Source organism: Oreochromis aureus, linkage group 11 (genome assembly GCF_013358895.1).
Source record: "Oreochromis aureus strain Israel breed Guangdong linkage group 11, ZZ_aureus, whole genome shotgun sequence".
NCBI classification, from domain to species: domain Eukaryota; kingdom Metazoa; phylum Chordata; class Actinopteri; order Cichliformes; family Cichlidae; genus Oreochromis; species Oreochromis aureus.
Genome location: NC_052952.1, coordinates 37,988,669 through 38,015,585, shown reverse-complemented (window position 1 = coordinate 38,015,585; position 26,917 = coordinate 37,988,669). Strand labels below are relative to the sequence as shown.

The 26,917-nt window shown below is 42.2% G+C and overlaps 1 protein-coding gene across 1 annotated transcript in view; it reads left to right on the top strand.

The window, feature by feature from the left end:
• LOC116328041 (collagen alpha-6(VI) chain-like) overlaps nt 1-26,917 on the top strand; it is a 49,744-nt gene that overhangs the window by 9,397 nt on the left and 13,430 nt on the right. Inside the window, exons 7-36 of the mRNA XM_039618981.1 lie at nt 564-1,133; nt 3,447-3,805; nt 4,224-4,302; nt 5,046-5,188; nt 5,616-5,708; nt 6,303-6,356; nt 6,766-6,837; nt 7,144-7,170; nt 7,277-7,321; nt 10,463-10,516; nt 10,753-10,815; nt 11,229-11,294; nt 12,967-13,020; nt 13,303-13,338; nt 13,423-13,485; nt 17,459-17,521; nt 17,814-17,876; nt 18,787-18,849; nt 18,946-18,996; nt 19,582-19,617; nt 19,734-19,796; nt 19,877-19,939; nt 20,570-20,605; nt 20,682-20,718; nt 20,880-20,891; nt 21,225-21,718; nt 22,423-22,519; nt 24,510-25,151; nt 25,225-25,309; nt 26,618-26,757. Coding sequence (XP_039474915.1) covers nt 564-1,133; nt 3,447-3,805; nt 4,224-4,302; nt 5,046-5,188; nt 5,616-5,708; nt 6,303-6,356; nt 6,766-6,837; nt 7,144-7,170; nt 7,277-7,321; nt 10,463-10,516; nt 10,753-10,815; nt 11,229-11,294; nt 12,967-13,020; nt 13,303-13,338; nt 13,423-13,485; nt 17,459-17,521; nt 17,814-17,876; nt 18,787-18,849; nt 18,946-18,996; nt 19,582-19,617; nt 19,734-19,796; nt 19,877-19,939; nt 20,570-20,605; nt 20,682-20,718; nt 20,880-20,891; nt 21,225-21,718; nt 22,423-22,519; nt 24,510-25,151; nt 25,225-25,309; nt 26,618-26,757 — 3,723 coding nt within the window. The remainder of the gene's footprint in view (nt 1-563; nt 1,134-3,446; nt 3,806-4,223; nt 4,303-5,045; nt 5,189-5,615; nt 5,709-6,302; nt 6,357-6,765; nt 6,838-7,143; nt 7,171-7,276; nt 7,322-10,462; nt 10,517-10,752; nt 10,816-11,228; nt 11,295-12,966; nt 13,021-13,302; nt 13,339-13,422; nt 13,486-17,458; nt 17,522-17,813; nt 17,877-18,786; nt 18,850-18,945; nt 18,997-19,581; nt 19,618-19,733; nt 19,797-19,876; nt 19,940-20,569; nt 20,606-20,681; nt 20,719-20,879; nt 20,892-21,224; nt 21,719-22,422; nt 22,520-24,509; nt 25,152-25,224; nt 25,310-26,617; nt 26,758-26,917) is intronic.

Genomic DNA, 26,917 nt, shown 5'->3' with positions numbered 1-26,917 from the left:
CTGTACCCAGAGGAATATTATTCTACAGTTGTTCCACATTTTGTCTCTAAGAAGCTTTTTTTTATACTAGAGCTAATTAGATAATTACCTGCAAAATGTTCCTCCAGCTGTTTGCGTGCAACGTACTTTTCCAGCCTTTTGAAGCCCCATTTTCATGGTTTCTTTTATTAATAAAATATAGTTTTATGAAATGTGGGCATCATTGCATCCTGTTTTTATTTACATTTTCCTGTCTTACACAATTTGTTTTAGAATTGATTTATTTTCTTTGTTCACTTATTGTTTGCTATCATTCAAATTAAGCACTTATTACTGCTTATCTTATCATGTTCTACAATCTTTACATTTTTAAAAATGTTCTCCCAGTTTTTCATTAATGTCCCATTTTTTTTGGTCAACTCTTCTTCCGGTGTCACAATAGATACAAAAGTCTAACCGAAGATGCCATCAGGATTTTGGTTGGCTGAATGATGGAGGCCTAACGATGCCATACAGTGTTAAATCCACAGCACAGTTGCGTATTAATGAGGTGAAATGTCTCTTTCTTGCTTTTTCTTTGGCAGTTTGCAACCAGACAGACTTGGTCTTCCTGCTCGATTACTCGAGCAGCATCACCGAAGAACAGCACAAAATTATGATAAACTTCACAGCGAGTGTGGTGGACAACTTTAATGTCAGTGAAAATTTTGCACATGTTGGACTTGCACAGTTCAGTGATAATCCTCAAAATGAGTTTTACCTTAACACGTACGACAACAAGGCGAAGATGATTGGACATATCCGTAACATGCCATATAACGGTGGAAACACTTATCTTGGAAAAGCCTTGATTCACATTAGGGACTACTTTCATGAATCAAAGGGAAGCCGCAGAGACGTTCCCAAGAACCTGGTGTTGATCACAGATGGTAATTCTCATGATGACGTGGAGGATGCCGCAGAAGCACTCAGGAAAATGGGGATTACAATATTCGCCATTGCTGTTGGAGATGTCTTTTACCTACAGCTCCTGCAGATCACTGGCACACCAGAGAAGGTGTTTAATGTTGAGAACTTCGACAGCTTGGCAAATATCAAGAAAAAGATCATTGATGAAATCTGTGACACTGTGCCTGGTGAAGAGCCGGAAATTGGTAAGTTGGAGAAAAGAGATGTCCCTGACTAGTAATTTCATAATCAGGCGAACAGAAAATCTTTGAGTGAATACTTTAAAAGAGAAACTAACCCAGACAGTCAGAAGATCCAATTTCCGTATTTTAAATGGCCATGTAATGTGGGGCACCATTTATAACAGCAACTGCTTTCACACCACAAGGTTCGGGACAAGTATCCACAGCTGGACTGGTGATTTTTCGTTTTTATGGGTCGTTTTTGTTTGTTTGTTTGGGTTTTTTGGGGTTTTTTTGTAACGGTATATAGAGTGAAAGGTGGTAGCCTATTGGTCATGATCGACTCTGGGCTGGACCAATTACAGCCAAGAAGGTCGATCCACCCTCCGTCTTGCTTGGCCAACGACTCTGAAAGCAATCTTATCGTAGACAAAGAGAAGAAAATGGTACTGAGGTGAAAAGGAAGTGATTTGTCCCATATTTCAGCTAGAATGAAAAAAGAATCAAAGCTGGAGTTATTCTGCATCTTTACGCCGTCAGCTGCCTCTTCTTCTCTCATTCTCTCCCCTCTCTCTCCTGTTTCTACTTCAATCATGAAACTGATCAATGATCAGCTGATCGGCTTTTCTCTCTTGTTTGTTTATCGCCCACTTTGCGCTAGAAAGAGGAAACCAGCGGATGTCGCGCTAAACAACAGCAGCACGTTTGATCAGCTGTTGTTAGAATTTATTTAATATTAATTTCTAGTATCAGCTGATGTTTGCTGGAGCCACAGCTGTAAAGCTGCTGGTCATGATATCGGTTTGGTTATCTGGTGAGAGGGAAACATGAAGATGAAACCAGGAGATGTCCTTACTGAATCATCAGAGCTGAACAGGTGATGGAGAAACAGGTTTACCTTTTAGGTGACATGGATGAGTTGAAGGGAAGTTATGAACTGTTTCTGAGAGACAAATAACACCAGGATCCTTTTCTAAGTAGCTGACAGCTGGTAACTGTGCAGGGGCGGGTCTAGCAAAGTTTTGCCAGGGGGCCAGGTAGGGCATTAACAGGGAAAGGGGGGGACAAGGAAATACTTTTCTTTATTATTCTCATTTAAAATGTCTCGCTTTTAATAAATAATTATCTGAATCTTACAAACGAAGTGGTCATCTGATGTCAAATGCAGTGTTGGTCAGGTTACTTGAAAAAAGTAATCAGTAACTAATTACTGATTACTTCCCCAAAAATGTAATCCCATTACTTTACTGATTACATATTTTCAAAAGTAATTAGTTACTTAGTTACAACCTGAATAGGTAATAAAGCGATAGATCTTTCAGCCCAATTCTACTTTTTCTGCATCTCCATCATACAAAATGTAATCAAATGGAAAAGTCTCCTTTTAAAACTTGTTTTATTAGTTTTAATCTTTTAACTTTATGCATCAAGCAAAAATGTAATTATATGCAACATTCTCTGACTGGAAGAAATTTGTTTAACACTGAAACCTATTTTCTGCACATTCCAGCATTTAAAATAAAATAGTTTTTTTGTGTTTACACTCAGTCTTTCAAATAGATGCAAGTAAAACACAGCAGAAAATAAATAAAATCAAAGACTCAGCGGTCCTGTTGCTCTATTTTCACCTGTATAGCAGGAGTGGGGCAGGCGGAGGTTTACCCTGGTGCAGGTGTGTCACAGCCTTCATGTTAGTGGAAGAATCCGGGAGTTTCTCTGTGAATTTCATATTCCCGTGGTAGCGCACTCGGTGCTCGCTCAGAAGTTTAGGGGTTTTTTTCGCTGTAAAAAGACGTTTTCTTCCCATGCAGTGAACAGCGGACGCTAATGTTTTTGTCACTTTTTACGGAATCAAACTCACAGTAAGGTCAGTACTTCCACGCTTTAAACGCTGCATGGTCATACTCTCTCCCGAGCCGATTTTTTGTCCCAGTCCAGGACTGGAAGTATCTACTGGTGGTGGTTTGCTGCATGCATTGACCCCACTCCAGTAAGTGAAATGCACGTCCTAGATTGTGAACAGACCCAGTCTTCGGTTTGACTAATTTCTGCTTGGTTTGTCGAGAGCTGCTGTTGTTATTGTAGATGCCTAATGTTTTACCTTTTATCATTTAAAGAATCTTACTGGTGCTGCATTCACAATACACCAAAATCATCAAGTATCCACTCTGTTGCCTCATGTGGCTTAGCTTAGCAGTACTAGCACCAGCATCAGTACCCTTGATAGTTTAATCCTGTTGTTTGATTTAGTGAGCCCCTCTTGTCCACATGTTAATGTCTTTAGCTATAAAAGGTCAAAGACAAACATCCTTTCCCTGCTTCTCTTCCCATGTTCAGATTGCACCATCGACGTTGCAATAGGATTCGATATTACTGACACGAGTGGATCCAACAACATGCTGATCCGTGACTACATCCAACACCTGGAAGAGATTGTCCATCATATTTCACATATTTCAACAGTAGATAACTTGTGCTGCACTGGCGTTCCCCAGTCCCCGGTCAAGACCCAAATCGCCTTCCATTTGGTAGACAGTGATGGCAGGGTCTTGTATGATACAAGTTTTCCAGACTTCAGTGAGGACGTGTTGAAGAAAGTCTTGAGCTGGAAGTTGTCCCAGCCGACCTACTTTAACTCTGAGCTGCTGAATTTCTACAAGGAGAGGTTCAAAGCCAGGTCCAAGGCTACTGTCAAGGTGAGACATGTTTAGAACTTTCAGAATCCTTCAGTTCTCATTTTCACCATGAAATTATCCAAGTAAATGAGTTGATATCCTGTGTTGCTAACATGCACGTGCTATTTTTCATCTTGTTAAAATTTAGCACATAAACTGCAGCCGAGGCTGTTGGGTAGCCAAATACTGGACACTACATTCAATTACATTACAAGTTTTTAGTTGCTGTTACCTAGCATGAAGACTGCTATTGGTAAAGAGCTTTGTTTATAACACGGGAGTATGTGGGGACTGACTCACTGCTGGAGCCTCTAGTGGACATTAGAGGAGCTGCAGTGTTTAGCACTTCTGCTGACTTCATTATTCAGCCCTGAAGATTACCACTTCATGAGACGTCATCCAAATTAAACTGTCGGACGTGGCTTACTCTGTCGTTTAGGTCTTGATGATCTTCTCTGATGGACTCGATGAAAACGTCGTGAGTCTACAGCGGGAATCAAAGCTGCTGCGAGAGTCTGGTAAAAACATGCAATTATTTACTAAGATCACTTCATTCCAAACTTTGCTTCTGGTTTTCTCATTGCGTCATCTTTACTTTTCATTGCTCATCTTTACTGACATCCCCATGCACTTTGATCTGATGTTAGCACACAAATTATTCAGTTATTATATTAGATGTATGGGCTAGTGTCCCATGTGTGTCCTAAAGCATAAAAACGCATGCTTTAATTTTAATTCTGGGCTACGAGGAAGGAAGTGATTAAAGTGGAGCAGAATAAGCGGAAGCACAAGAACAAGAACTTTCCTAAACAACCATGAAAAAGTGGTTTGTGTAGAATGACAGAGAGCTGAAAGAACTGAATGTAATACTAGTGCAACCCCTCGGCCTCTGAGGAGACACACCTAAAATATCAATTTCAAATCCTACGTCGTCTTGTTCTCAAGTTATAACATCCGCAAGATCTTCAGCAGACTTACTGTGGCTCTGAGGTCACTGAGTTTCAAACTAATCAAAGATTTTAATAGAAGCACCTATGGTATCAATTTGAAGCTCGAGTTATAGCGTTCACATCAGTGCCTTTTACAGCTGAGGGGTAAAAAGCACTTGGATCACCATCAGACTGGATCCATCTTATCTACAAGTAGAAGTTACTAAATATTTTTTAGACCTAATCAGTTTGCTTGATTCAAATCCAGTGGAAATGTACGTACACTGTGTTTGTGAAGCCACACTGCTCCAGTCTGTCCTAACTGTCTGCAGGGGTCAGCGCCCTGCTGGCCGTGGCTCTGAGGGGCACTGACCACGCTCAGCTACAGAAGGTGGAGTTTGGCCGTGGATTCGGGTACACTGATCAGCTCATAATCAGCATGCCGAGCATCGGCAGCACCATATTCCAACAGATTGTAAGTCAGTCATGTTGCTCATGAGCAAAGTGCATTTCTATCTTTTCTAAATGACAAAAAAAGCAAGTTTTAATCTTTAGTCTGAGTTAATAGGAGCCAAGTTCATGTTATTCATATAATGTAAAAGATGTGAGTGAATTTTACTCAGAATAACCAGTAAAGGAGTCATAATGTGAGATAAGAGGACCCAAGTGCAAAACATGGGAGTAAGTTTAAAGAAAAGTCATGTAAGCAACAAAGAAATCAAAGGAGCAATCCTCCCGTCACTGATCCAGGCTGACATAATTGTTTCTCTATATTATATATTTTAATGAGTCTCGATTCTCTGAAGACAAAAAGTTCAGTAACCGACGTTTGCCTCTTAAAGATCTTCACAAAGAAGCTTGCATTGTTCATGTATGTCCTTCGTCCCCTCGTCTGACTGCAGAGCACTGTGACAGCTCGGGAATGCTGCGGAGTGATGTGCAAATGTTGGGGAGACAAAGGCCCCCGTGGTCTTCCAGGCCCCCCAGGGGTAAAGGTGAGTGTAAAACCCCAACTTTACACCAGGAAACACACAAAAATTCATCATTGCATGAAAACTCTGAGCAGCAGGTCAGAGGTCTGGACTGCAGGCGTGCCGGTGCAACAGATACAGTCTGCGGTTTAGCATCGTCCCGCTCAAACATGAAGGCTGCATCTGAAAAACACATCTGCATGGAGCAGATGTTGCTCTGATACCTGTGTATCGCTGTAGCACTGTGGGAGCCTGAACAGATGTGCCAGCTGCCAGCTCCACAGGGCCGATGCTCACTCTCCCCTTTAGTCCACATGTGGACGGATCTGACCTGAGATCAGTTTCCACTTTGCCTCAGTCCATTTTAAAAGAGCTCCTCTCTGCATGATGGAGCTTTAACCTGTTCATGTGGACGGCAGCCGGAGCTGCTCTGGTGTCCGTGACACAATCACTTTTAATGGCGTGCTACCTGATTGCCTAAACTCCGCCTCTAAAATATTATTTTAATATATCACGTTACTGACCAGCTGACACTTAATCTAATTACTTGTGAAATGTTTCCCCAGCTTTTCCAGCCCTTTGTTTTCTTTCTGATGGTTCTGTTTGCTTTATAAACAGGGTGAGGAGGGAGAGCGGGGTCATCCAGGTTACCCAGGAGAAGAGGGAGTCAGTGTAAGCGCTTCTTTGCTCACTTCATCCCATCACAAAGTCTCTTTAAGTGTAAATGAGACAAAAAGACTTCAAACCTGAATTCATTCCCATTAAAAAAAAAAATCTTGCTTTTAATCATTGATTATTTTGAATTTTCTCTTTTTTGTAGTTTGTGTAGTAGGAGTGTCGTTTTTTGTTGTTATTGTTCTTTTGAAGGTTCTTCCTGTTAAAATTGAGTTTTTTCCCACAATTCCCAACTGCTTGCTCCGGTTTATGGGGGCTATCTAAAAGCAGTTGACATTTACATTTTATTTAAATGTAAATATATTTTTGAGATATTATTCATACAACATGAAAACAGATGGACCTACAGGACAAAGCAGACAGAGAGCTCGAACCAGAGTGTGCTCACTTTGCTTTTGTGTTGCAGGGCGAGCGAGGTCGTCCTGGACTTCCTGGACTTCAGGGGATCCGGGGCTGTCCTGGGAGCAGAGGACAGAAGGTACGCGATGTGTCATACCTCTGAGAGGAGCACTGCTGAAGTCTGATCATTAATCGATCACGTACTGAAGCAGACGAGTTCCTGAAGACATTTTTCATGTCAGACAGTGTGACGACTGTTTGTTTAGTATTAACTTTTTTTGTTATCATGAAAAAAAGATTAGTTTGTTATAAATATATCACACAAATATTAAATATAGCAGACATTTAATCAAATGCAAATAAATGAAAGATTCCTGTGAAGCCAGCCTGAAAAAAATCAAACATGAGAGCACTACCCATTAAATCCTGCTGTTTGTATCTGCAGGGCTACCGAGGCATCTCAGGCAACAAGGTGAGTGACTGAGGTCTGCTGACAGTGCTGCATTTACTGGAGAAGCGACAGTTTATCATAGATTCAGCAGTGAGACGTAACAGCTGATTCTGCTTCAACCCTACAGGGGGACGACGGCGAGGATGGACTGAATGGAATCGATGGAGAGCAGGTATGAACATCTGTGACTGAGGCCTTATGATCAGTGACGGGAATACTGTTACTAACGCCGTTACTTTTTTCCAGTAACTAGTAATCTAGCTTATTACTATTTCTATCGTTACAACAAGAAAATGCGGTGCAGGTGCGTTACTATTTTTCAACACACAGACAGTTGAAGCTATCTTCAGCTACCCGGGACCTGGGGGGGGCAATCACACGAGTGCTGTAGGTGTAGATAGACTGCAGAGTCCTGGCCTGTTGAGGTGGCTCTTCTGTGTTGTGCCATCCGCTTCGCCAGAGGTTGTTTGGTTTCCCCGATGTATAAATCCTGGCAATCCTCCTGGCACTTAACAGTGTACACTATGTTACTCTGTTTGTGTCGGGGGACCTACAGGGCAGAGGACTCTTTCAACGATGAGGATGTACACATCCTGGACAGGGAGGAACGCTGGTTTGAGGGCGGAGTCAAAGAGGCCATTTACGTGAAAAGGGAAAGACCATCTCTGAATGGAGGAGGGGGCCTAAGGGTACATCTGTCACCAACTTACAATGCTGTGATTGCAGCCATTCCCCAACTCTCTGTGAATGTCCATTGTTCATTCATTGGTGCTGGTTTCAGTCATTATACAAATGTCCTGTTTATAAGGCTGGAAACCTCAGCTGAGACTGAAGAAGTCAGCTGATGATGATGAAATGTTTCTCCCACTGAAAACATCCAGATGAGCAGAATCCACTTTTGGGATTTCCTTACCTGGATGAGTGAGGACATGGCATTTGGTTATTTAGGAAGACGGAGAAGTTTGAGGAGTGACGGCGTTGAGTGAGAGAGCGAGTTTAGATGTGAGAGATTTGTGACGTTTAGCGTGTTTGGACTGTGTACTTAGTGAGTTGTGTAGTCGATAGTTTTGCTGTGTGTGTCAGAACAATGAGGCGGCTGCTGAATGTCACAGTTCTGCCAAAAAGCCTCCAAAGGCAGATTACAGTGTGAACGCTGTCTGCAGGTGGAAACAGGAGCAGTGACACACCTGCTGCTGTCAGGCCTGCAGATATCAGGCTGTGGTGTTCTCCTTTATCTCATAGTGGACAGAAATTATTGTTTGGAGTGGCACAAATAATTTGTGTGACTCTTATTTGATGCAGAACAGCTGATTGTTCTGTAAATATTTTGAAATGGTTATAAAAAAACACCTTGGCTGCCTTTTTAGGTAAATAGCTGCAAATAACTTTGTTGTTTGTCACACATGTGCATAGTGTAGCCAAGTACAGGATAAGGGTAAGGGAAGTTAAAGTAAAATGGAGAGAATGGGCCAAAAGCTAGATTCGTAGGAGGTGAGAAGGTGAGTTGTGTGACTGGAGCCACAGGTAAAGTTGCTTTGAATTATATTGAACTATGTAGCAATAATTAAACAGCACTTCATAAACAGGAATGAAAATGTAAAAATCAAATACAACAACGGCAATAATAATAATACCCAGAATCCTATCTGAGCTCAGATATGTCAGTCCTGCAGGCTTCATAGTCAGTGTTCAGTCAAGTCAAATCCAAAAGGTCTGTGATCGTCCTACCGCACTGTTGCAATTGTTCATGAGGGAAGAGCAACCTGCCCTTCCCGGAACTCGGAATGGCTGTGGTTCGGTTCAAAGGGAAAGGCTCGCCATCTTACTCGTCAGGAAGAAGTCCAGGTGTCACGATCCCACAAAAAAACCTAGCCTGTGAACAACAGGGCTATTACTAACTCAGTTCACATTCTAGTGATGTATATGGCCATATGTAAATAATGCAAGTGCTTTAACCAAAACAAGCACAAAACATTAATTCTAATATCTAATTATAGTCTTTACAGTGCATCTTAATCATGAATGTAATCTTTAAATGACAATCAGCTTATTTCTTCATCAAGGTGCAGATTACTATCAGAAATCATAAATAAACCATAAACTATGGTAGATTACTTTTTTACAGTACTGAATGAATGAAGCGATATGTTAATTACATTAAGCATAAAAAAATAAAATTACCCCCCTAAAAATACAAAAGCAGTTTTTCATTGTGTGTTAAGGCATCGGCACAATAAGAATATGCAGAGACATCAATACATTGCCGCTCAAGCATCAAATGTAACAAGAAAATAAAATAGATTTATGGCCTTTAATATCAAAATTAACTTCATCCTATCATCTTATTTTAGTGCATTTAATAATCAACCAACCATCATTATTTATATATTATTACTAGTGGTGTCAGCGTTAATGTCGTTAAAATGGCGTTGACGCCATAACCGCATTACCACATTAAACTGAATATTTCTGTCATGCTGCGACTCATTCGATGAGTCAGCACAGCTGCAGCTCTGTGCGCTCGCTTGTCTTTGCTTCATTCACTGTTGCAGGTTTTTATCTGACACTCGCCCTTTTTGCCTCTCAGTTCATCCTTTTTCTGAAATCAGCAGTTTACCCTTCGGATTGGTCACTCTGGCAGAAAAAAATGTGCAAGTCAGACATTTTAATCCGACGATTTTCTTCTTTTCAGTTAAATATTTATTATAAGCAAATAATTTGACTCAAAAGGACTCACTGCCATCTTTGATTTGTTACCTGCCCTGGAGTGGCTAACATTAGCTGAGGCTAATATTGTAATGATTTTTTTCTTCTTTATAACTGAAACAGAATTTAACCTGACAAACATCTGGGCTGTATAAAGGAAAATGTCCCACTGGTTGCTGACTGAGGCCTTTGTTCCTTGGTATTGTGTTAACAAACACCTGAACACTCCAGACTGTTTTGACAGACATGCTGACACCTGCTGATGATCAGTGAATTTATCATCACCTGGCTCAGTGTGGACTCGCACTGTTCCTGCTGTTCACCTGTTCAATTAAAAAATATAGTCATTTGAATGCAACTATGGATTAAATTATACATATGATTTTAAATTAGATAAATGAATTATTAAATATGAAAATGATTTTAAAATTCTCTTTAATTTTATTTTTTATATTAACATTTACACATGCTGTATTCTCATAGTGATTTACAAATCATGGTAGGAGAGTATGATGGTTTATGTCTGTGACTGTGGAAGACGAAGCGAGTCGGAGCTGACGTGGAGAGAAGAGCAGGAGATGACGCGTACTTCTGGTTTTGTTTGCAGGGAGACACGGGACACAGTGGACTGAAAGCAGACCGAGGACCGCCGGGAAACCCAGTAAACAAAAACCACTCAAAGTTTCTTTGGCTTCGTGCTACATCAGCTCTGATCGTTGTTACCTAATGAAATGATTGATTCATTTTAATGTTATTGCTTCTGCAGACAGCCTCTGTGTTGTTTCTGTTTTGGTTTTTTTAAATGTGTTTTGATTTCAGCTCGTAAAAATGAAGCTGTGAGCTGTTGACCTCTGACCTCTGGGTAGGTTGATTGACAGGCTGAAATATAATCTTTAGGGTACCCCGGGGACAAAAGGCGAGCTGGGGCTGAAAGGACAGAAGGGACTGAGAGGAGACCCGGTGAGTTTCAGTGCTTTCATTTCAGAAAAGTCGGCAGTCACATGGATTTTTTTCTCCTAATTATTTAATATGTGGGAGGAGGAGGAGTCAGGTCAAGTTCACAAAGGTCAGACTGCTGAAGCAAAATAAACCTTTGATAATTCAGGTTTTTTGTTTTTACAAAGAAAACCTGTTTCAAAGGCCTGAGCATGAAAAATATCCTGTAATAATGACTCTTTAGTTTCTGCACATATTTCTATGATTGGTACAAAACTTATGGTGAAGATATTTGATCAGGTAGTTTGTCGGTGCCAGTCTGATCTTTCTAACAAATACAAATAAGCTGGAATTTATAGAGAGCTTTTCCAGTCTTACTGACATCTTAAAGTGATTACACACTACATTCACTCATAAAACACTTTATTTTCTGACAGGGCACCCCGGGTGTCGACAACACCAGACCAGGACCCAAAGGAGACCCCGGCAGCCCAGGGAGACCAGTAAGACACATCCACATCTTTATGTAAAAGCTCAACGTTAGCCACCATGATGTCGGCCGTTAGTTTATCGTAAATTACCTGTAGAGACCAAAGCGGATTTTTTATCAGGCTGTAAACGTTTTTAATATAAATACTAAATGGACTGGTTCTAATATAGCACTTTTTAATCTGTCTGAATGCTCAAAGCACTTCGTACAACATGCCTCATTCACCCATTCACACAAGCACTTTTTCACTCTCTAACATTCACACTCTGACGGATGTGTCAGAGAGCAGCTCGGGTTAGTATCTTGCCCAAACATCGAATTAGAAGATGACCTGATCTACAGTCAACACGAGTGTCTATGGAGACTGACTCACTGCTGCCTCTTCTGGGCATCAGAGGAACTGCGAGTTTTTGACACTAAAGTATTCGTTGGGTTTCAGGGGATGCAGAGCCTGTTGTTCACTGAGGATAGGTTTCCAGTCTGTCCCAGAGAGAGACAGACAGTCATTCACAGTCATACTCACACCTTCAGAATCACAAGTTAACCTAACGAGAATGCCTTTGGACTGTGGAAGTGAGCTGGAGGACACAGGGAGAACATGTGACACCCTGTCACTTCCTTTTCAGAAGAGAGGTCGCCATTGGATCAGACAGTTTCAGAAGTCCGTGTTCTTAGCTGACAGGAGTGCGTGGTGTGGTCTTCTGCTGCAGTACCCATCTGCTTCAAGTTCAATGTGTTGTGGATTCAGAGATACTCGAAGCAGTCTGGACGTTCTCCTCTGACCTCTGACATCAACAAGGCCTTTTCTCTCAGAGATCTGCTGTTAACGCTGCATGTTGTCTTTTCAGAGCTTCCTCTGTAAATGATTGTGTGGAAAGTCCCAACAGATCAGCAGAATAGTCAGACCAACCTGTCCTGTACCAAAGACCACACCACATATATACCTGCATGCATTCATTTGGTGCCACGTGATTGGCTGATCAGATATGTGGCCAGTGATTGAACATGAAAGTGAAGCCAATACAGAAGTATCTTGAACCTGGTCAGCAGGGGGCGACTCCTGTGGTCTGATTAGATAGAAGGCTATGAGAAAAGGAGCGTGCTACTCATCCCATCTCTGAACACTCTTTGATGGAATTATGGTTCCAGTTGCTAATTTAAAGTGTTTCTGAATAAAATGTGATTAATTTTACTTTTAAATCAATAAGCCCACCTGATGTACATCACAAATGAGTGAAGACAGACAGATAGACGCATGGATGGATGAATGGATGATGGTTGGATGATGGATGGCTGATGGAAGGACAGATGGATGCATGGATGGATGGATGATGGATGGATGATGGAAGGACAGATGGACGCATGGATGGATGGATGGATGAGGGAAGGACAGATGGATGCATGGATGGATGGATGGATGAGGGAAGGACAGACGGACGCATGGATGGATGGATGATGGATGGATGATGGAAGGACAGATGGACGCATGGATGGATGGATGGATGAGGGAAGGACAGATGGATGCATAGATGGATGGATGGATGAGGGAAGGACAGATGGATGCATGGATGGATGATGGAAGAACAGATGGGTGGATGGATGGTTGACAGATGGATGGATGGATGACAGATGGATAGATGGGTGGGTGGATGGATGAAGTTATCAGAATGTTTTCTAATCCACAGGGTGATCCTGGTTCAGACGGGTACGGGGGTGACGGTGGACTCGATGGAAACCCGGTGAGATTTCTGAGTTCTCAGATAAAACGTTCTCCTGTTTCTAAGAAAAGCTGTTTTCATGAGGTGTGCAATGAGAAGAGAAGTGATCCTCATACAGAGACTCAGATAAGAAGGTGGGCTGGTCTGTGCTGCAGAAAGAGTTCAGGATGATGATGGTGACCGAGAAGAATCTCAGCATTTAAAGAAATAAATGCTCATTTGAAGCCCTGACAAAAGCAAAGTGCTTCCACAATCCCAGCAGACATTATCACTGACAGTAAACAACATTTTTTTCTTGTGCAGGGTCGTAACGGAAGAAGAGGTCCCAGTGGTGAGAAGGTAGGAGAAGATATGAAGCAACATCAAAGCCAGAATTATACAGTATATCTGTGACTGTACACAGATACCTGACTCTGTTTGCAGGGGTCACCTGGCGAGAAAGGAAACCGAGGACCTTCCGGTATCCCAGGTGCTGCTGGGCCACAGGTGAGAGTTCAGTTCTGTCGTGACGGTATGCTTTGTGTGATTGGACGCACAGAAGGATGACCTTAATTGTGAGACCGCGTACATTTAACTCAGAAAAGACGCATCTGCCTCTGCCGTAGTTTAACCCCTCCTCCCCGCACTCAGCCTTCCTGTCACATCTCTGCTCTTACTCTCTGAATGTTGTGGGAACGCTGACGATCATTCAGAGTGGGAACACCCTCTGGACCAAGTCCTCTGGTTAATACTGAGACCTCCATGTCATTCTTTTGTCAGTTTATAGTACATCCTCCAGATTTCCTCTCCACACGTGCTAGAAGACAATGTTAAGATAAGATAAACTTTTATTAGTCCCACATGTGGGAAATTTGTTGCAGTAATGGATGCAAGGCCACGGGAACTCATAGTTTGTGTAGGTCATGGAGGAAGCTCGCCCTTTTTCTGTCTATATAAGAGGAAACTCTCCAATACTTCAAATAAAAAAAAAATCCATGGAAACATCTGTGTGAGCAACACACTCTCTGCTATATTACCTCAGCAGTTTTCATTACAACCCCCGCAAGTATATTTGGTTTGAAATTTAAATGAACTTTACCAGTTCTGATAAAAAGAGTGATCAAATATGCAGCCAGAATTATGCCAGAAGCTTATCGACAGCTACCAAAAGCATCTGTGAACAACTTTGTTTGAGACATTTAGCCACGCTCTACAATCATTCCACAATCGAAAACGTTCAAAGAAAAGCTCAAAATGAACATCTGACCACAACTGTGTGTAAGCAGTATGCATCGTTTCCAAGCTGCAGGGCCTGTAAAGGGATCTCCACTGCCTTGTAAGACCCCTCGATGTTTTAGAACTAATAAGCTGTTTCGAATATTGAAGTCTCAACTGTTCAAGAGCCGTGATTCAGAGCCAAGGTAACAGAGTTTACAGTTTAGGCAGTAAACTGTAAATGTTCTCCAACAGGCTGCATCTGGTTGAATCAGCATGAAATTCCTGGAGGATCATTAACAGCAACTATACACATTATTCCTTATAAGTTTTGTTTTAGTTCAATAGGCAGAAATCCCCACAGGACTCGAGTAATGATCAGTGGTGCCAGTTTAGTCTGTGTGTGTACATCACTCCGGTTACACATTGGCTTTCACTCAGTTGGATTTGGCAGATTTGCGCTGGATTTGGCCCATGGACAGACTTCCAGAGAAATTCGGTGGAACTATTTACGAAAAGAGGAATCATCTGTTCTCCACATTTGTTTTTTCTCTGTCAACCACAAAGCCAGATAGGATGCAGTTGCAGCTCTGCTTGTTATCAGTTAGTCACTTAACAAGAGCTGTTTCTCATTTAGTGGAGTATATTTGTGAACACATGTTGTATAACAGCCTCATGGGCAGTGTTCACATAGACAGACTGTGATATTCATAGTCTGCACATCCATGCCTAGCTTCAGATCGCACTTCCCCAAGACATGACCACACTTATCCACACCACATTTCCTGCTATTAGTGATGGCAAATTACATAAGAGCCATTATTGCAGTCCTGGTAGAATTACATCCTATTTTAGATTTTACCAAATATGTTTAAATCACTTCATGTTGTAACTTCTGTTTGTATCTCAGAACACCAAAGCTGTTATCCTGAACCCACACGGCTCAGATCAGAGATTCAGATCCTAGTACAGGCTCAAGTGCTGTCCAACCAGCTTCTTGTTTTAGTTACATTCAATTGGATCCAATGGGTAAACAATGTAAAACGTCTGACAGGTCAGAAAAGAAAAACATAAATGTAAGATCAACACAAACACTTTAATATTTCTTAAACTCTGCAATTCCACAAGACCCTTTAAAAACAGGAGTATTTCCACTGTGTAGACATGTGTGGGTCACAGTTACCCGAGTCTCGTACACTCTCTGTGTAGCTTCTCAGTCATCCAGTTGAGGGTCGTCTAAGGAAGGTTTCACCTCTCATCCCAGAAGCTCTTCGGTTCCAAAAGAACAGTTTTAAAGCTGTAGAAGGGACAAAGGTGAAACGTCTTCAAGAAACTTAAAGAACTCCAGTCGCTTTCTTTCACAGCTCCTTAGACTATTTTCTCAAAAGAACATATGAAATCCTGTGCTCTTTAAGACGAGAGCAGCTGTGGTGTGATGATGTGTGAATGATGCTGAAGTGTCCTACTGTCACGCTAACACAGTGTTTCTATGTTTCCTATGTTCTCGTTTGCTATTGTTTAGTTTCCTCGTTCTTCCAAGTGTAATCATTTGTACTTCTTGTTGGTTTAGTTTGTTCCCTCCCTGTTTGGTCTGTCACGTCTCTCGTACAAGTTCTGTCTCTGGGTTTTATTCATCTGTTTTCTTTCCTCCCACCTCATTATGTTGGATCTCTCCCCCATTCACCGTGTGTTTCCACCGTTTTCCTTTGCCCATTGTTGCATCGTCCCATATTGCTGCGAGTGTCCCCACTTTTCCTTGCTCTTAGTTGCTTGTTCCTCACTTTCTCAGTTGTCTAGTTTCACGTCTGAGTTGCGTTTTTTTTGCATTTGGTGTTTTGCCTGCTTTAGTTAATTCTTTTGAGTTTTGAGTCCTGCGTTGGCTCCTCCCTCTGCCTGCCACACAGCGCTCAAATGACACCAACCAAATTCTTAAGGCAGGTGTTCCACGCCATTTGGTCAGGGACACACAAAATTATTCCAGGTGAATTACTTAGCCTCAGGCCCTGGTGACTGAAAAACGTCTGGTCTTTCCATAAGCTGTGTCCCAAAACCTCGGTCGCATCCTTCAGAGGCCGCATCCTTCAGAGGCCGCATCCTTCAGAGGCCGCATTCTTCAGAGGCCGCATTTGTAGACCGATTACGTCACAGCCAGGCGACAAAGGCTGTCCCAATTCAAAGGCTGCTCCAAACGCGGCCGACAAATGCGTCCTTCATTTCCCCGAATTTGAAGGATGGGTCAGTATCCTTCGTGGCCCAGCCTATCCCAGAATTCATAGCGCGGCCCAGCCAATTCCAGTTTCCAACAATGGCGGCCGCTACTAAGTTTTAAAATTACTCTTATTAATCTTTCTGGGTCACAAAATAAACTTTTAACATATTTTCAGGCGAGAAAGTAGCTGTGTAAACTTCAAATATCTGCTCGGTTTCTCAAAACATCACATATTTGCAAAAGTGCTCCGACATTTTCGGAGACGTCTGTTACCCTCGATAGCTAGCCGTGGCGATAACAGCGAACTCCCGGTACATTGTTTTCAACCTCTCGCGGACTTTGGCTACTCAGGTTAAACATGATATATAAGTCTCTTAGATAACTTAAAAATGGTTTTGTTTGGCTTTTTTCAGTGTTTTATTTGTTCCTGAGTAAATCGGTTCGGCTGAGATTAAAGTTATTAGATTAGATTAAATAAAACTTTATTAATCCCTCGGGAGGGTTCCTCTGGGGTTTTCACACAGCTGAATAAACATGAAACAGAAAACTGATTAAACAGAAGTGTGAGATGATAGAGAATTGACTCCAGTATCCTGTTATATATACATAGACTCCCGGCATCCATACTAGGAAGTCGATACATAATTATATGACATCATGCATGATGTCATGAAGTTTGACTGTAGAAAAGGATTCTGGCAGGCGCATGCAGACAACCACACACGCTGCATGACCAGATTGCACTGATTTGCTTTGTTTGTCATATTTCTGTAATTATTTTTTGATGGAATGTTTTCCAGGATGGGCGTCCTACTGCCCTTGTTTTTTCTTGTTCTTTTCTTTTTAAAATTTACTAATTTTATTATTTTTTTCCAACACTTTTTGTTTTAGAAGCAATACAAGTAAAGTGTAGTGCCATAAATATTATTATCAACGTACACTACAGATGACTAATAGTCTATAGCCATGCAGACTATCCATCAGTGGATCATCAGTCATCATTGATTGGCAGAGGTGTAAATAATCACCAGTTATCAAACTGTGTTGACCCTGCAGGGCCCTGCTGGGGAGAAAGGGGAACCTGGACCCAAAGGAACACCTGGTTTTCCAGGAAATCAGGTGAGTTCCTCAACTAGGCTGTACTCATGCATCACTGACCAACAAGTTCAATTATGATTTACTGATTGTGTTTTTCTAATTAAGTATGTGTCTGATTAAAGGGAGTTTTGCATGAGGAAAAATACTAACATTGCTTTTTTTACGTTTTTTATTTTCTTATTCTTTTCCATGTTGCTTTAAAGGTCTTAGACATTTAAAGGCTTTAGTATTTCCAGTGGCTGCAACATAAAGAGTGTTCAGTGTTTGCATGATGTGAATAGAGTGAACAGTGGCAGCTCTGCTCCTCCCACAGGGTGAACATGGATCTGTTGGAGAACCAGGGCTACCTGGAAGTCGTGGCCCTAATGGGCAGAAGGTGGGTGACATCACTTCCTTTCTTTGCATTCAGGAAAGCTTTTAACCAAAATACCCATGTAGCACGCGGCTAGAAGTCAAAATCCAACCCTTATCCAACTACAAGCCTTATGGCCCCAGTGGGATTTTAGATGAAACAAGGTGTGGAAACAGACTTAATATTAACTGAAAGCGAACTGCTGGTAAACAGTACAAAAACAAAAGGCAAAGGAGAAACTAACAATAACCTAAACTGGGTGAGCTAAATATAAAAACACTAGAACAAGAAAAAGGACCTAGAAACCTGAAGACCTGACATGAATCCATAAACCTAGAAGCGTGGAAACAAAGCAGACGATTGGACGAGGAATGAGTGGAAACACACACACTAAATACACACAGCAGGTGATGAAGTGGAAACACATGGGGAAACAGCTGATTACAATGAACACAATGAACAGGGGACACCAGACCTCTTCAAAATAAAACAGGAAACAATGAGACGGAGACATGACAACATGAGCTTGACAACATAGACACGCAAACATGAAACACGTGAAGGGCGAGGGAGACCTAAACACACGGGGTGAAGACACAAGGGGACTGTAATAAACAATAAAGTGTAACAGCAACCCCGGTATAATAGAAATGAACTTAGATAACTAGATGAACTTAAACATAAACCATAAACATCAAAATGTATAAAAACTCAAAACGCTGGGTCAAATGGCCCAGGATCGTTGCATTTGGCCATAAAGCACAGCAGCAGTTTACATGTAAATGTTTAAAATAAGAATCAAACTGGATTTAGCCTGTAAATAATGTACATAATTTTTTTTTTTTTTTTTTATAAATGGAAAGATATTTCGGCAGGGTTTTGTTGGATGGGGGTGTAAGTTCTGATGGAGAAATGTCCATGGTTGTTATTTAAGGGCCAACCAGGAGAACCAGGTGTGAAGGGTGCGCCGGGACCACCGGGACCCAGAGGAATGCCGGTAGGATCCCGAACATGAGCTGAGTTTGTGTATATCTGTATATCTATAATTCAATGCATTTATCTCATGCAAGACTCTGACTTTCTCTGTGTTCAGGGTCTGGATGGTCGTGACGGGTTTGGACCTGAAGGACCGAAAGGTTCCAAGGTAGAGCTGAACCTTTAACATCATCAAACAAAAAACGAATGGATTCTCATTTCTGGAAAAATCTGTTTTCATCAACAATGAAAAGCAGCAAGAAGAACGCCACACGATTTTAGTTTCAGTTATTCGTTTGATAGAGGAGAAGATGTCCTGATGTTTCTGTCTGCTCACTGGAAGCGTGAGCGACATCTGAAGCTCGGGATACACTGGGGTTTGTGTCACTGGTGACCCTCACCCCAACTCTGTGCTGTCAGAATCTGTAATTTATGTTCCCTCCCAAGTTTTATAAGAACCTGGAGAACCTCGGTTTTACCAGGATTGACGAAAAGGAACGTTCATCCATTTTTTACTGGCAGTGGTGCATTGATTGAGGTCTGGGAGTCTGTTGAGATTTTGGGGCTTAGCAGAAAAATACAGCTTAATATCATCTGCATAGGCATGGAGATGTCTTTGGTGCTGTTCAGCTGGATGATGATGTGGGTAAAACTGTCCAAGTATGAACAAATTTACACATGTGGCTGAACATTTTAGAAAGTCGTCTTTGCTGTCTTAATCGTGAAATCATTGCTTCTTACTTTCTCTGTATAGGGAGATGCTGGTTTTCCTGGTTACCCTGGTATACCGGTGCGTCCTTCAATTTTCCAACCACTGAAACTGTAATGCTACCATGTGGTTCAGCCAAAGTAATTTAGAAGTATGTTGGACTCCGCGGTGATTGAGACATGGCATTTTGTCTTCAGGGCGACGAAGGTGCGAAGGGACCAAAAGGATATCCAGGATCCAAGGGGAACAGGGGTCGTGGGGTAAGAAATGTGTCTTTGTTGTCATGTCACTGAGACTTTGGCTTTTTACTTCATCTGTGATTTATATGTGACCAATACAGGGGAACTCGGGCAGGCCAGGAGAACCAGGTGAGCCTGGAGATGACGGATATCCAGGACACAAAGTAAGTTTAAACTTTATCTTCACCCGCCTACTTTTACTCTCAGGTCTGTAATAGTTCTTTGATTATAAATTGTTAGCTTCTTCCAGTAAGAAAATGGTAATTTAGTTTTTAAACTAAATTAGACAGAGGATATATTAAAAGATGGAGCTCATGAGGAAGCCCTCATAGAAGGTTCATGGATGTATTTGACGAGAACAGGCAGAGGGCTGCTGTGACAGAGGAGGATGGTATCGTGAGTTGGAGGCAGATGGTTGTGTGACCCCAAAAGAAAGCAGCTGAAAGAAAAAGAAGAGGAGGACGCCGCTAGAGCACGTCCTGATTACTGATCTAGGACGAATTCAGTTCAGAAAGCTGGTAATGACACAGCATTACAAAATGCTGGGACCACTGTCCATAGGAACAGATAATATTCCAGCCACAGGGAAGTGATGCAGCGTTTTCTAGTAACGCTGCATGCTCTTCAGTTGTCAGAGCTTTTTATATGTGGGAGGGGGAACAGGCATCAAAGTGAAACTGGCACCATGTAAAGGAAGCGGGTCTTGCCGTGTGGAAGCCAGAGATAAAAGTCAAATTTGATTAGCTGGCCCACCCAAATATAGTTACAATAATCTCTGATTTTCCTCCATCCAGGGCCCAAAAGGTCCTCCTGGGAACAGAAGCCTGTCTGTAAGTCCACCTTTAAATCACTTCACCTGCCGAAAATAACATATGTTGTTACAAAAAACATTTTCTGTCATCTCAGGAATGCCAACTGATCAACAAAATCAGAGACTACTGTGGTAAGTGTCATTGATTTAAACACGTTTGCAAAAAAATGATCAGCTTTTTATTTATGAGTTATGTTTTTATGTAGAGGATGGAAACTAAAAAAAAAAGTTTGTGAAAACAAACTGCAGAGTATGAGCGCTGTGATAAGTGAATATGTTTCTCCTTCACACAGCTTGTTCACACGGTACGTATGTCTCCTCTTAGTGAGCCAGAACAAACATGGTGAGTACAGCACAAAGACTTTGTCTACAGATGCCGACTGAGTGAGATCAACGGGACTAGAGTGACATAATTGAACCTTTTTATCTGAAACACTGTTGATTTGGACGAATGTCTCCAACTGCTTGTAGGATTTTACTGAGTAACTATGAAAGTCAAGCAAACCGAAGTCATTTGTTTAACACTAACTAGGTAACTAGTCGTCTTTGAGTATCTGTTAATCGGCCTGAACGTGTCTCCTCCGTCTGAAACACCTCGGTCGTTTCACTTCAGCTTTTCCTCACGTTACCTCCTCCAGGTGAGTCACAGTGTCCGGTCTACCCCACTGAGCTGGTGTTTGGCTTGGACATGTCTGACGACGTGACTCCGACGGCCTTCGAGAGGCAGCGCTCCGCCCTCCTCCACCTGCTGGAGGACTTGAGCATCGCTGAGAGCAACTGTCCACAAGGCGCTCGTGTGGCTGTGGTTGGATACAGCGCCTACACCAAGTACCTGATCCGCTTCCAGGACCACCATCGCAAGAGTCCGCTGATAGAAGCTGTGAAGAACATCGCCCTAGAGAAGACGTCCAACAAACGCCAGCTGGGCGCCGCCATGCGCTTTGTGGGTCAGAACATCTTCAAACGAGTGCGAGCTGGCTTCATGGTGAGGAAGGTGGCCGTCTTTTTCACCAATGGGGCGTCCCAGGACATCGATGCCATTCTTGCTGCCATTATGGAGTACCGGGCTCTTAACATTGTCCCAGCAATCATCTCCCCGAGGAACGTTCCCGCGATTAATCAGGCGATGGAGGTGAGTTTGGCTTAACAGCAGCTGATAAACTCAAGTGTTTCATCTGAGATTTAGAAAGAGAAAGAAGCAGTGCAGCTGCAGCAAAGAAGCATCTTAAACCACGTTTTAGTGATAAAAAGTGAAGAATGTCTGGCCTTCATTGGAGTTTTGACATGACCAGTGTGGAGTGGATCTGAGTGAGAAAGTGAGGGATGCTACACACACCTTGGCCAGGAACTTCTTAATCACAAGTTAGACCCGCCCTAAATCATATGTGGCCCTACCCTTTCTATAAATCTTTCATTAATGGTCATCGTCCACTTTTTAAACTCTTTGCTCTCGCTTGAGCCAGTATGTCTGGAACCTTCTCCTCAGCAGATGACGTGAGGGCCTTTCTCACAGCCTGTTTGGCCTGCAAACACATGAAGTCGTTCCAGCTCATTGTGCACTTAGTCTCCCTGTGCGGTTCCAGTTACATTTGCAGTGTGTAGCCAGAAGTTTGTGTACAACAGGAAGAAACAGCTGTGGTGCCTGAAAGCTTCTCTCATGGCTGTCAGTTATAAAGCACATACAAGACAGATGGACTTTAAAGGCTGAAGAGGGAAATTTCAATAAAAATATCATTTTCTTTAAGCTGCTTGTTGTCTTCCCTCAGCCGCTGAAGAAATTCTGTTTGTCATGAATGAGTTAAGCAGTCGGTAACGGTAGCTGCTGTTTCCTCACAGGCTGACGACACAGGAAACTCCATCTTCACGGTGCTGAGGAGGCCACAGGAGCCGGCTGCTGACCTGAGGAGGGTCAAGAACTGTGCCATCTGTTATGGTAACTACTGATGCTCATACCTGATCTATGTTCCACACTTTTTTAGTTTGAGTTTGTTGCTCTGTGTGGGATCAAAGTGAATATAAAGAAGCTTGACTTTACAGTCCTCTTAAAAATGGAAATCACCACATCTAACTGTTCTCAGGACGTACAGCTACATAGATTTTATTGATGCCATTATCGGCTCTGCTGTCTGAATCACAGCAGGAGTTGCTTTCCAGTCCTCTGCTCAGATTTCACTTTACAAATTGTGCTTTCTGAAAACAGACAGTAAACTCTGAAATGATGCCTTTTCACTAATCATCATTACCATGTTTTTCGGACCATAAGGTGCATTAAGTGAAACAAAACAGTCAGATAAGTCAAACTTTACTCAACTCATTCTTTTGCTTCCTCCACTTCTGTACCATTGATTCATTAATGTTGAATCCTCTCACAGCTGCTCTATTCCCATGTTGTTGCAGTATATTAATGACTAACCTGGTATTGTGGATGGATTATCTCAGTTGTTCTCCTGACTGAAGTTTGGTCCGTTTACAGCATCCTGCCATGCGATTGCATTTGTCCCTAACCATCGGGAACCCTCACGTTAACTTTTATCAAGTGGAAAAAAGTTAGCGTTCATCCTCCAGCTTCACTGTGTTTATGCTATGCTAACATAGCTGTGTCGCTAGCGATCACATAGCACATCATTATTTACCAGCTAGCCCAACTTCAGTAACCCTACAAACGTCACTGCTGTTTAGTTTTCTGTCTTCATTTATGTTGGAAGTGATAGCAGAGCTGTACGTTTGAATGTTTCAGAAATCTCTCAGTCAGAACATGCTATATCATGCTTAGTTGGAAACTAGCGAGCTAACTTCCTGCTAACTTCTAACTCTGTTAAATTTCATAAATTCTGTTTTCATGGATGCCTGGATGTTAAACTTAATTGTTACACCTGGTAAAGCAGCAACGCTGATCATTTTATTAAAGATGAAAGAATTTAGACAGTTTTTATCTCTCAGTGATGCCGCAGTGATCGTTTGACTTTGGGACCTGAAGCTGACGGAGTTTAGGACCCAGATTACTCCGTGAGACTCCTGACTACGTAATATCCATCAAGCGGTGCAGCTTCGTAGCTTACCAAAGTCGTACTAAAACATTTTTGACAGATTTTTGAGTGCCGTGTACCACATAAGATCGCTTCAAGGTCAGTAAGCACAACCAGAATTCATACATGAGGCGCACTGTCGATTTTTGAGAAAATCAAAGGATTTTAAGTGCACCTTATAGTGCAAAAAATACGGTATTTCAGCAGGTGATTGTCTCGTACAGAGTTCTCAAACTTACCGATACAATTATATGCAGCCAGCAAGATCATTTCATATGTCAGTTATTAATGACCCATCAGTTTGTGGGAGATGAATCTTCAGCCCTGATTAGAATCCATTCAGGCAGGGGTGGGACTTCATTTTAGCATACGGCCAATCACAAGCCGAGACTGCCTGGCATAGAAAACAGTTACACAATATTAAACTTTTTTTGTTTCAGTTTTGTTATTGAATGAGAGAACATTTAAATCACTTTTAACAATGAAATTAACATTTTTTTGTCAGACTATATATACACGAGAAGCAGTAACTGTAGATGATAAGGTTCCATCCACAGTGAGGAATATCAACACTTTAAAGAACATGAGATGTAACAGACCTCAGCTTTGAGGCTTAATGATACAGGGTAAATATGTACTTTTAATATGTTTTAAGGCAAAAAATGTTCTGTAAAGCTTCCTAATGTATCAACTTAGCTACTTTTAGCCATTATTAAACACATAATAACTGATCAAGAGAATAAAAGGCAGGGAAACGTTAACTTAAACTTCCATTTAAACTTCCAAGGCTTAATCACTCACTCGCCTTCTTTCTTTCTTTCTTCTCAAACAAGTAGCAGCATGTCTGGACAAAAATATGAGTAAATGTTTTTTCAGTGGCTGCTGTTGTCTCTGCAGACCCCTGCAGGCGTGCAGAGGAGTGCGCCTTCATCCAGGAACCAGCGGCGCCTCAGCAGGTGGATATGGACCTGGTCATGGTGCTGGACAGCTCCAGGGAGATCCAGGCCGATGAATACACCGGTGCCCAGCAGCTGCTGAGCTCTGTGGTGGAGCAGCTGGCCGTGAGTCCACAGCCCCGCCGAGCCGGCCGCCAGGCCCGAGTAGCTCTGGTCCAACAGAGCAACAAGGTGGAGTTCGGCCTGCAGACCTACCAGAACGCTGAAGACATGAAGACGTACATGATGCAGAACATGCAGCAGCAGGGCGGCTCTTTGGCACTGGGACAGATGCTGGACTACACCCTGAGGGAGGTGCTGCTGAAGGCCGGCCAGCCGCGCAGCAAGAGGGCCGTCCTGACTGTGGTTGGCACCAAGACGGCCTACAGGGACCAGGCCAAGCTGCGCTACATCTCCCAGAAGGCCAAGTGTGAGGGGGTGGCGCTGTTTGTGGTGGCGGTGGGTGATCGTTATAAACGCAGGGAGGTGGAGGAGCTGGCCAGCGTGCCGACACAGCAGCACCTGATCAGATTCAACAGGCTGAAGGCCGACGAGCAGGGCTACGCCCAACGCTTCATCCGAGTCTTCCTCTCCGCCCTCAACAGTAAGAGCGCGCTCAGATCTCCTTATCGTCACTAACCAGACACATGCTGACGGGCTGTTTGGGTTTATTTCAGAGGGACTCAACGCTTATCCTCCACCCCCATTTAAACTGACCTGCAGCCAGCTGTCAGAGCCAGACGACACTCTGGACACAAACAGGTAACACACACTTCCTACAGACTCACACTGAGCCTCAGAGGGAACAGCTTCCACTGACTCACACAGCTTTATCATCATCAACACATCTTAAAAATACTTGACTCACACCTTAAAGCAGATAACCCATAAGCTGGAGACAATGTCATCTCTTACTGTTCGGCACTAATTAACAGGAATAAGTTTCTCTTTATTACTTCATGAACTTCTTCACAAATAAAATTTTAATTACTAGAGAAAAAATTACCAATAATCATCCCACAGATGTAATATTATCTACAGCTACTTTTAGTGCCATCGATGTTAAGTTAGACTCTTTTTCTCCAATTGATCTTTCTGAGTTAACTTCAATAATTACTTCCTCCAAACCATCAACGTGTCTTTTAGACCCCATTCCTACAAAACTGCTCAAAGAAGTCCTGCCATTAATTAATGCTTCAATCTTAAATATGATCAACCTATCTCTAATAATCAGCTATGTACCACAGGCCTTCAAGCTGGCTGTAGTTAAACCTTTACTTAAAAAGCATCTCTAGATCCAGCTGTCTTAGCTAATTATAGGCCAATCTCCAACCTTCCTTTCATATCAAACATCCTTGAAAGAGTAGTTGTCAAACAGCTAACAGATCATCTGCAGAGGAATGGCTTATTTGAAGAGTTTCAGTCAGGTTTCAGAGCTCATCACAGCACAGAAACAGCTTTAGTGAAGGTTACAAATGATCTTCTTATGGCCTCTGACAGTGGACTCATCTCTGTGCTTGTCCTGCTAGACCTCAGTGCAGCGTTTGATACTGTTGACCATAATATCCTATTAGAGCGATTAGAACATGCTGTAGGTATTACAGGTACTGCACTGCAGTGGTTTGTATCATATCTACCTAATAGACTCCAGTTTGTTTTTTATGGCCCCGCCCCTCCCTGAGCCTGGTTCTGCTGGAGGTTTCTTCCTGTTAAAAGGGAGTTTTCCTTCCCACTGTTGCCAAGTTCTTGCTCATATGTGGTTGTGTGATTGTTGGGGTTTTCTCTGTAGTATTGTACGATCTATGCCTTAAAATATAAAGCACATTAAAGCAACTATTGTTGTCATTTGGTTCTATATAAATAAAAGCGAATTAAATAGTAAGTAAATTGATATATTACCAGCTTATAAGGCATTGACATAATATATCTGCTCCATAACTGCTGTTTGATGAAAATGTTGGTAAACAACAGTTATGGAGAAACAATAATTAAACATGAATGTGACTATTGAAATGTGTTATTCAGAAAACTATTGTGATGGTTCAGCGAGTGCCACTGCTCTATGTCCAGCCAGGGCTCAGCAGACTGGGAGCTGGAGATTTCTGATCAGCCAAGAAACTGGTTTCAGGAGCAGAAAGGAATCATGGCAAGAAACCTGAGCGTCATCAACACTCTGAACAAAAGTTCACTTTCAGGAGCTGGCCTCACAGGTAGTGCACTTACATGTGCACACACACACACAGACACAAACACACACACACACACACACACACACACACACACACACACACACACACACACACACACACACACACGCACACACACAAACACACATGGTATGTTGTTTATCAGAGATGCTAATTAGTGCTC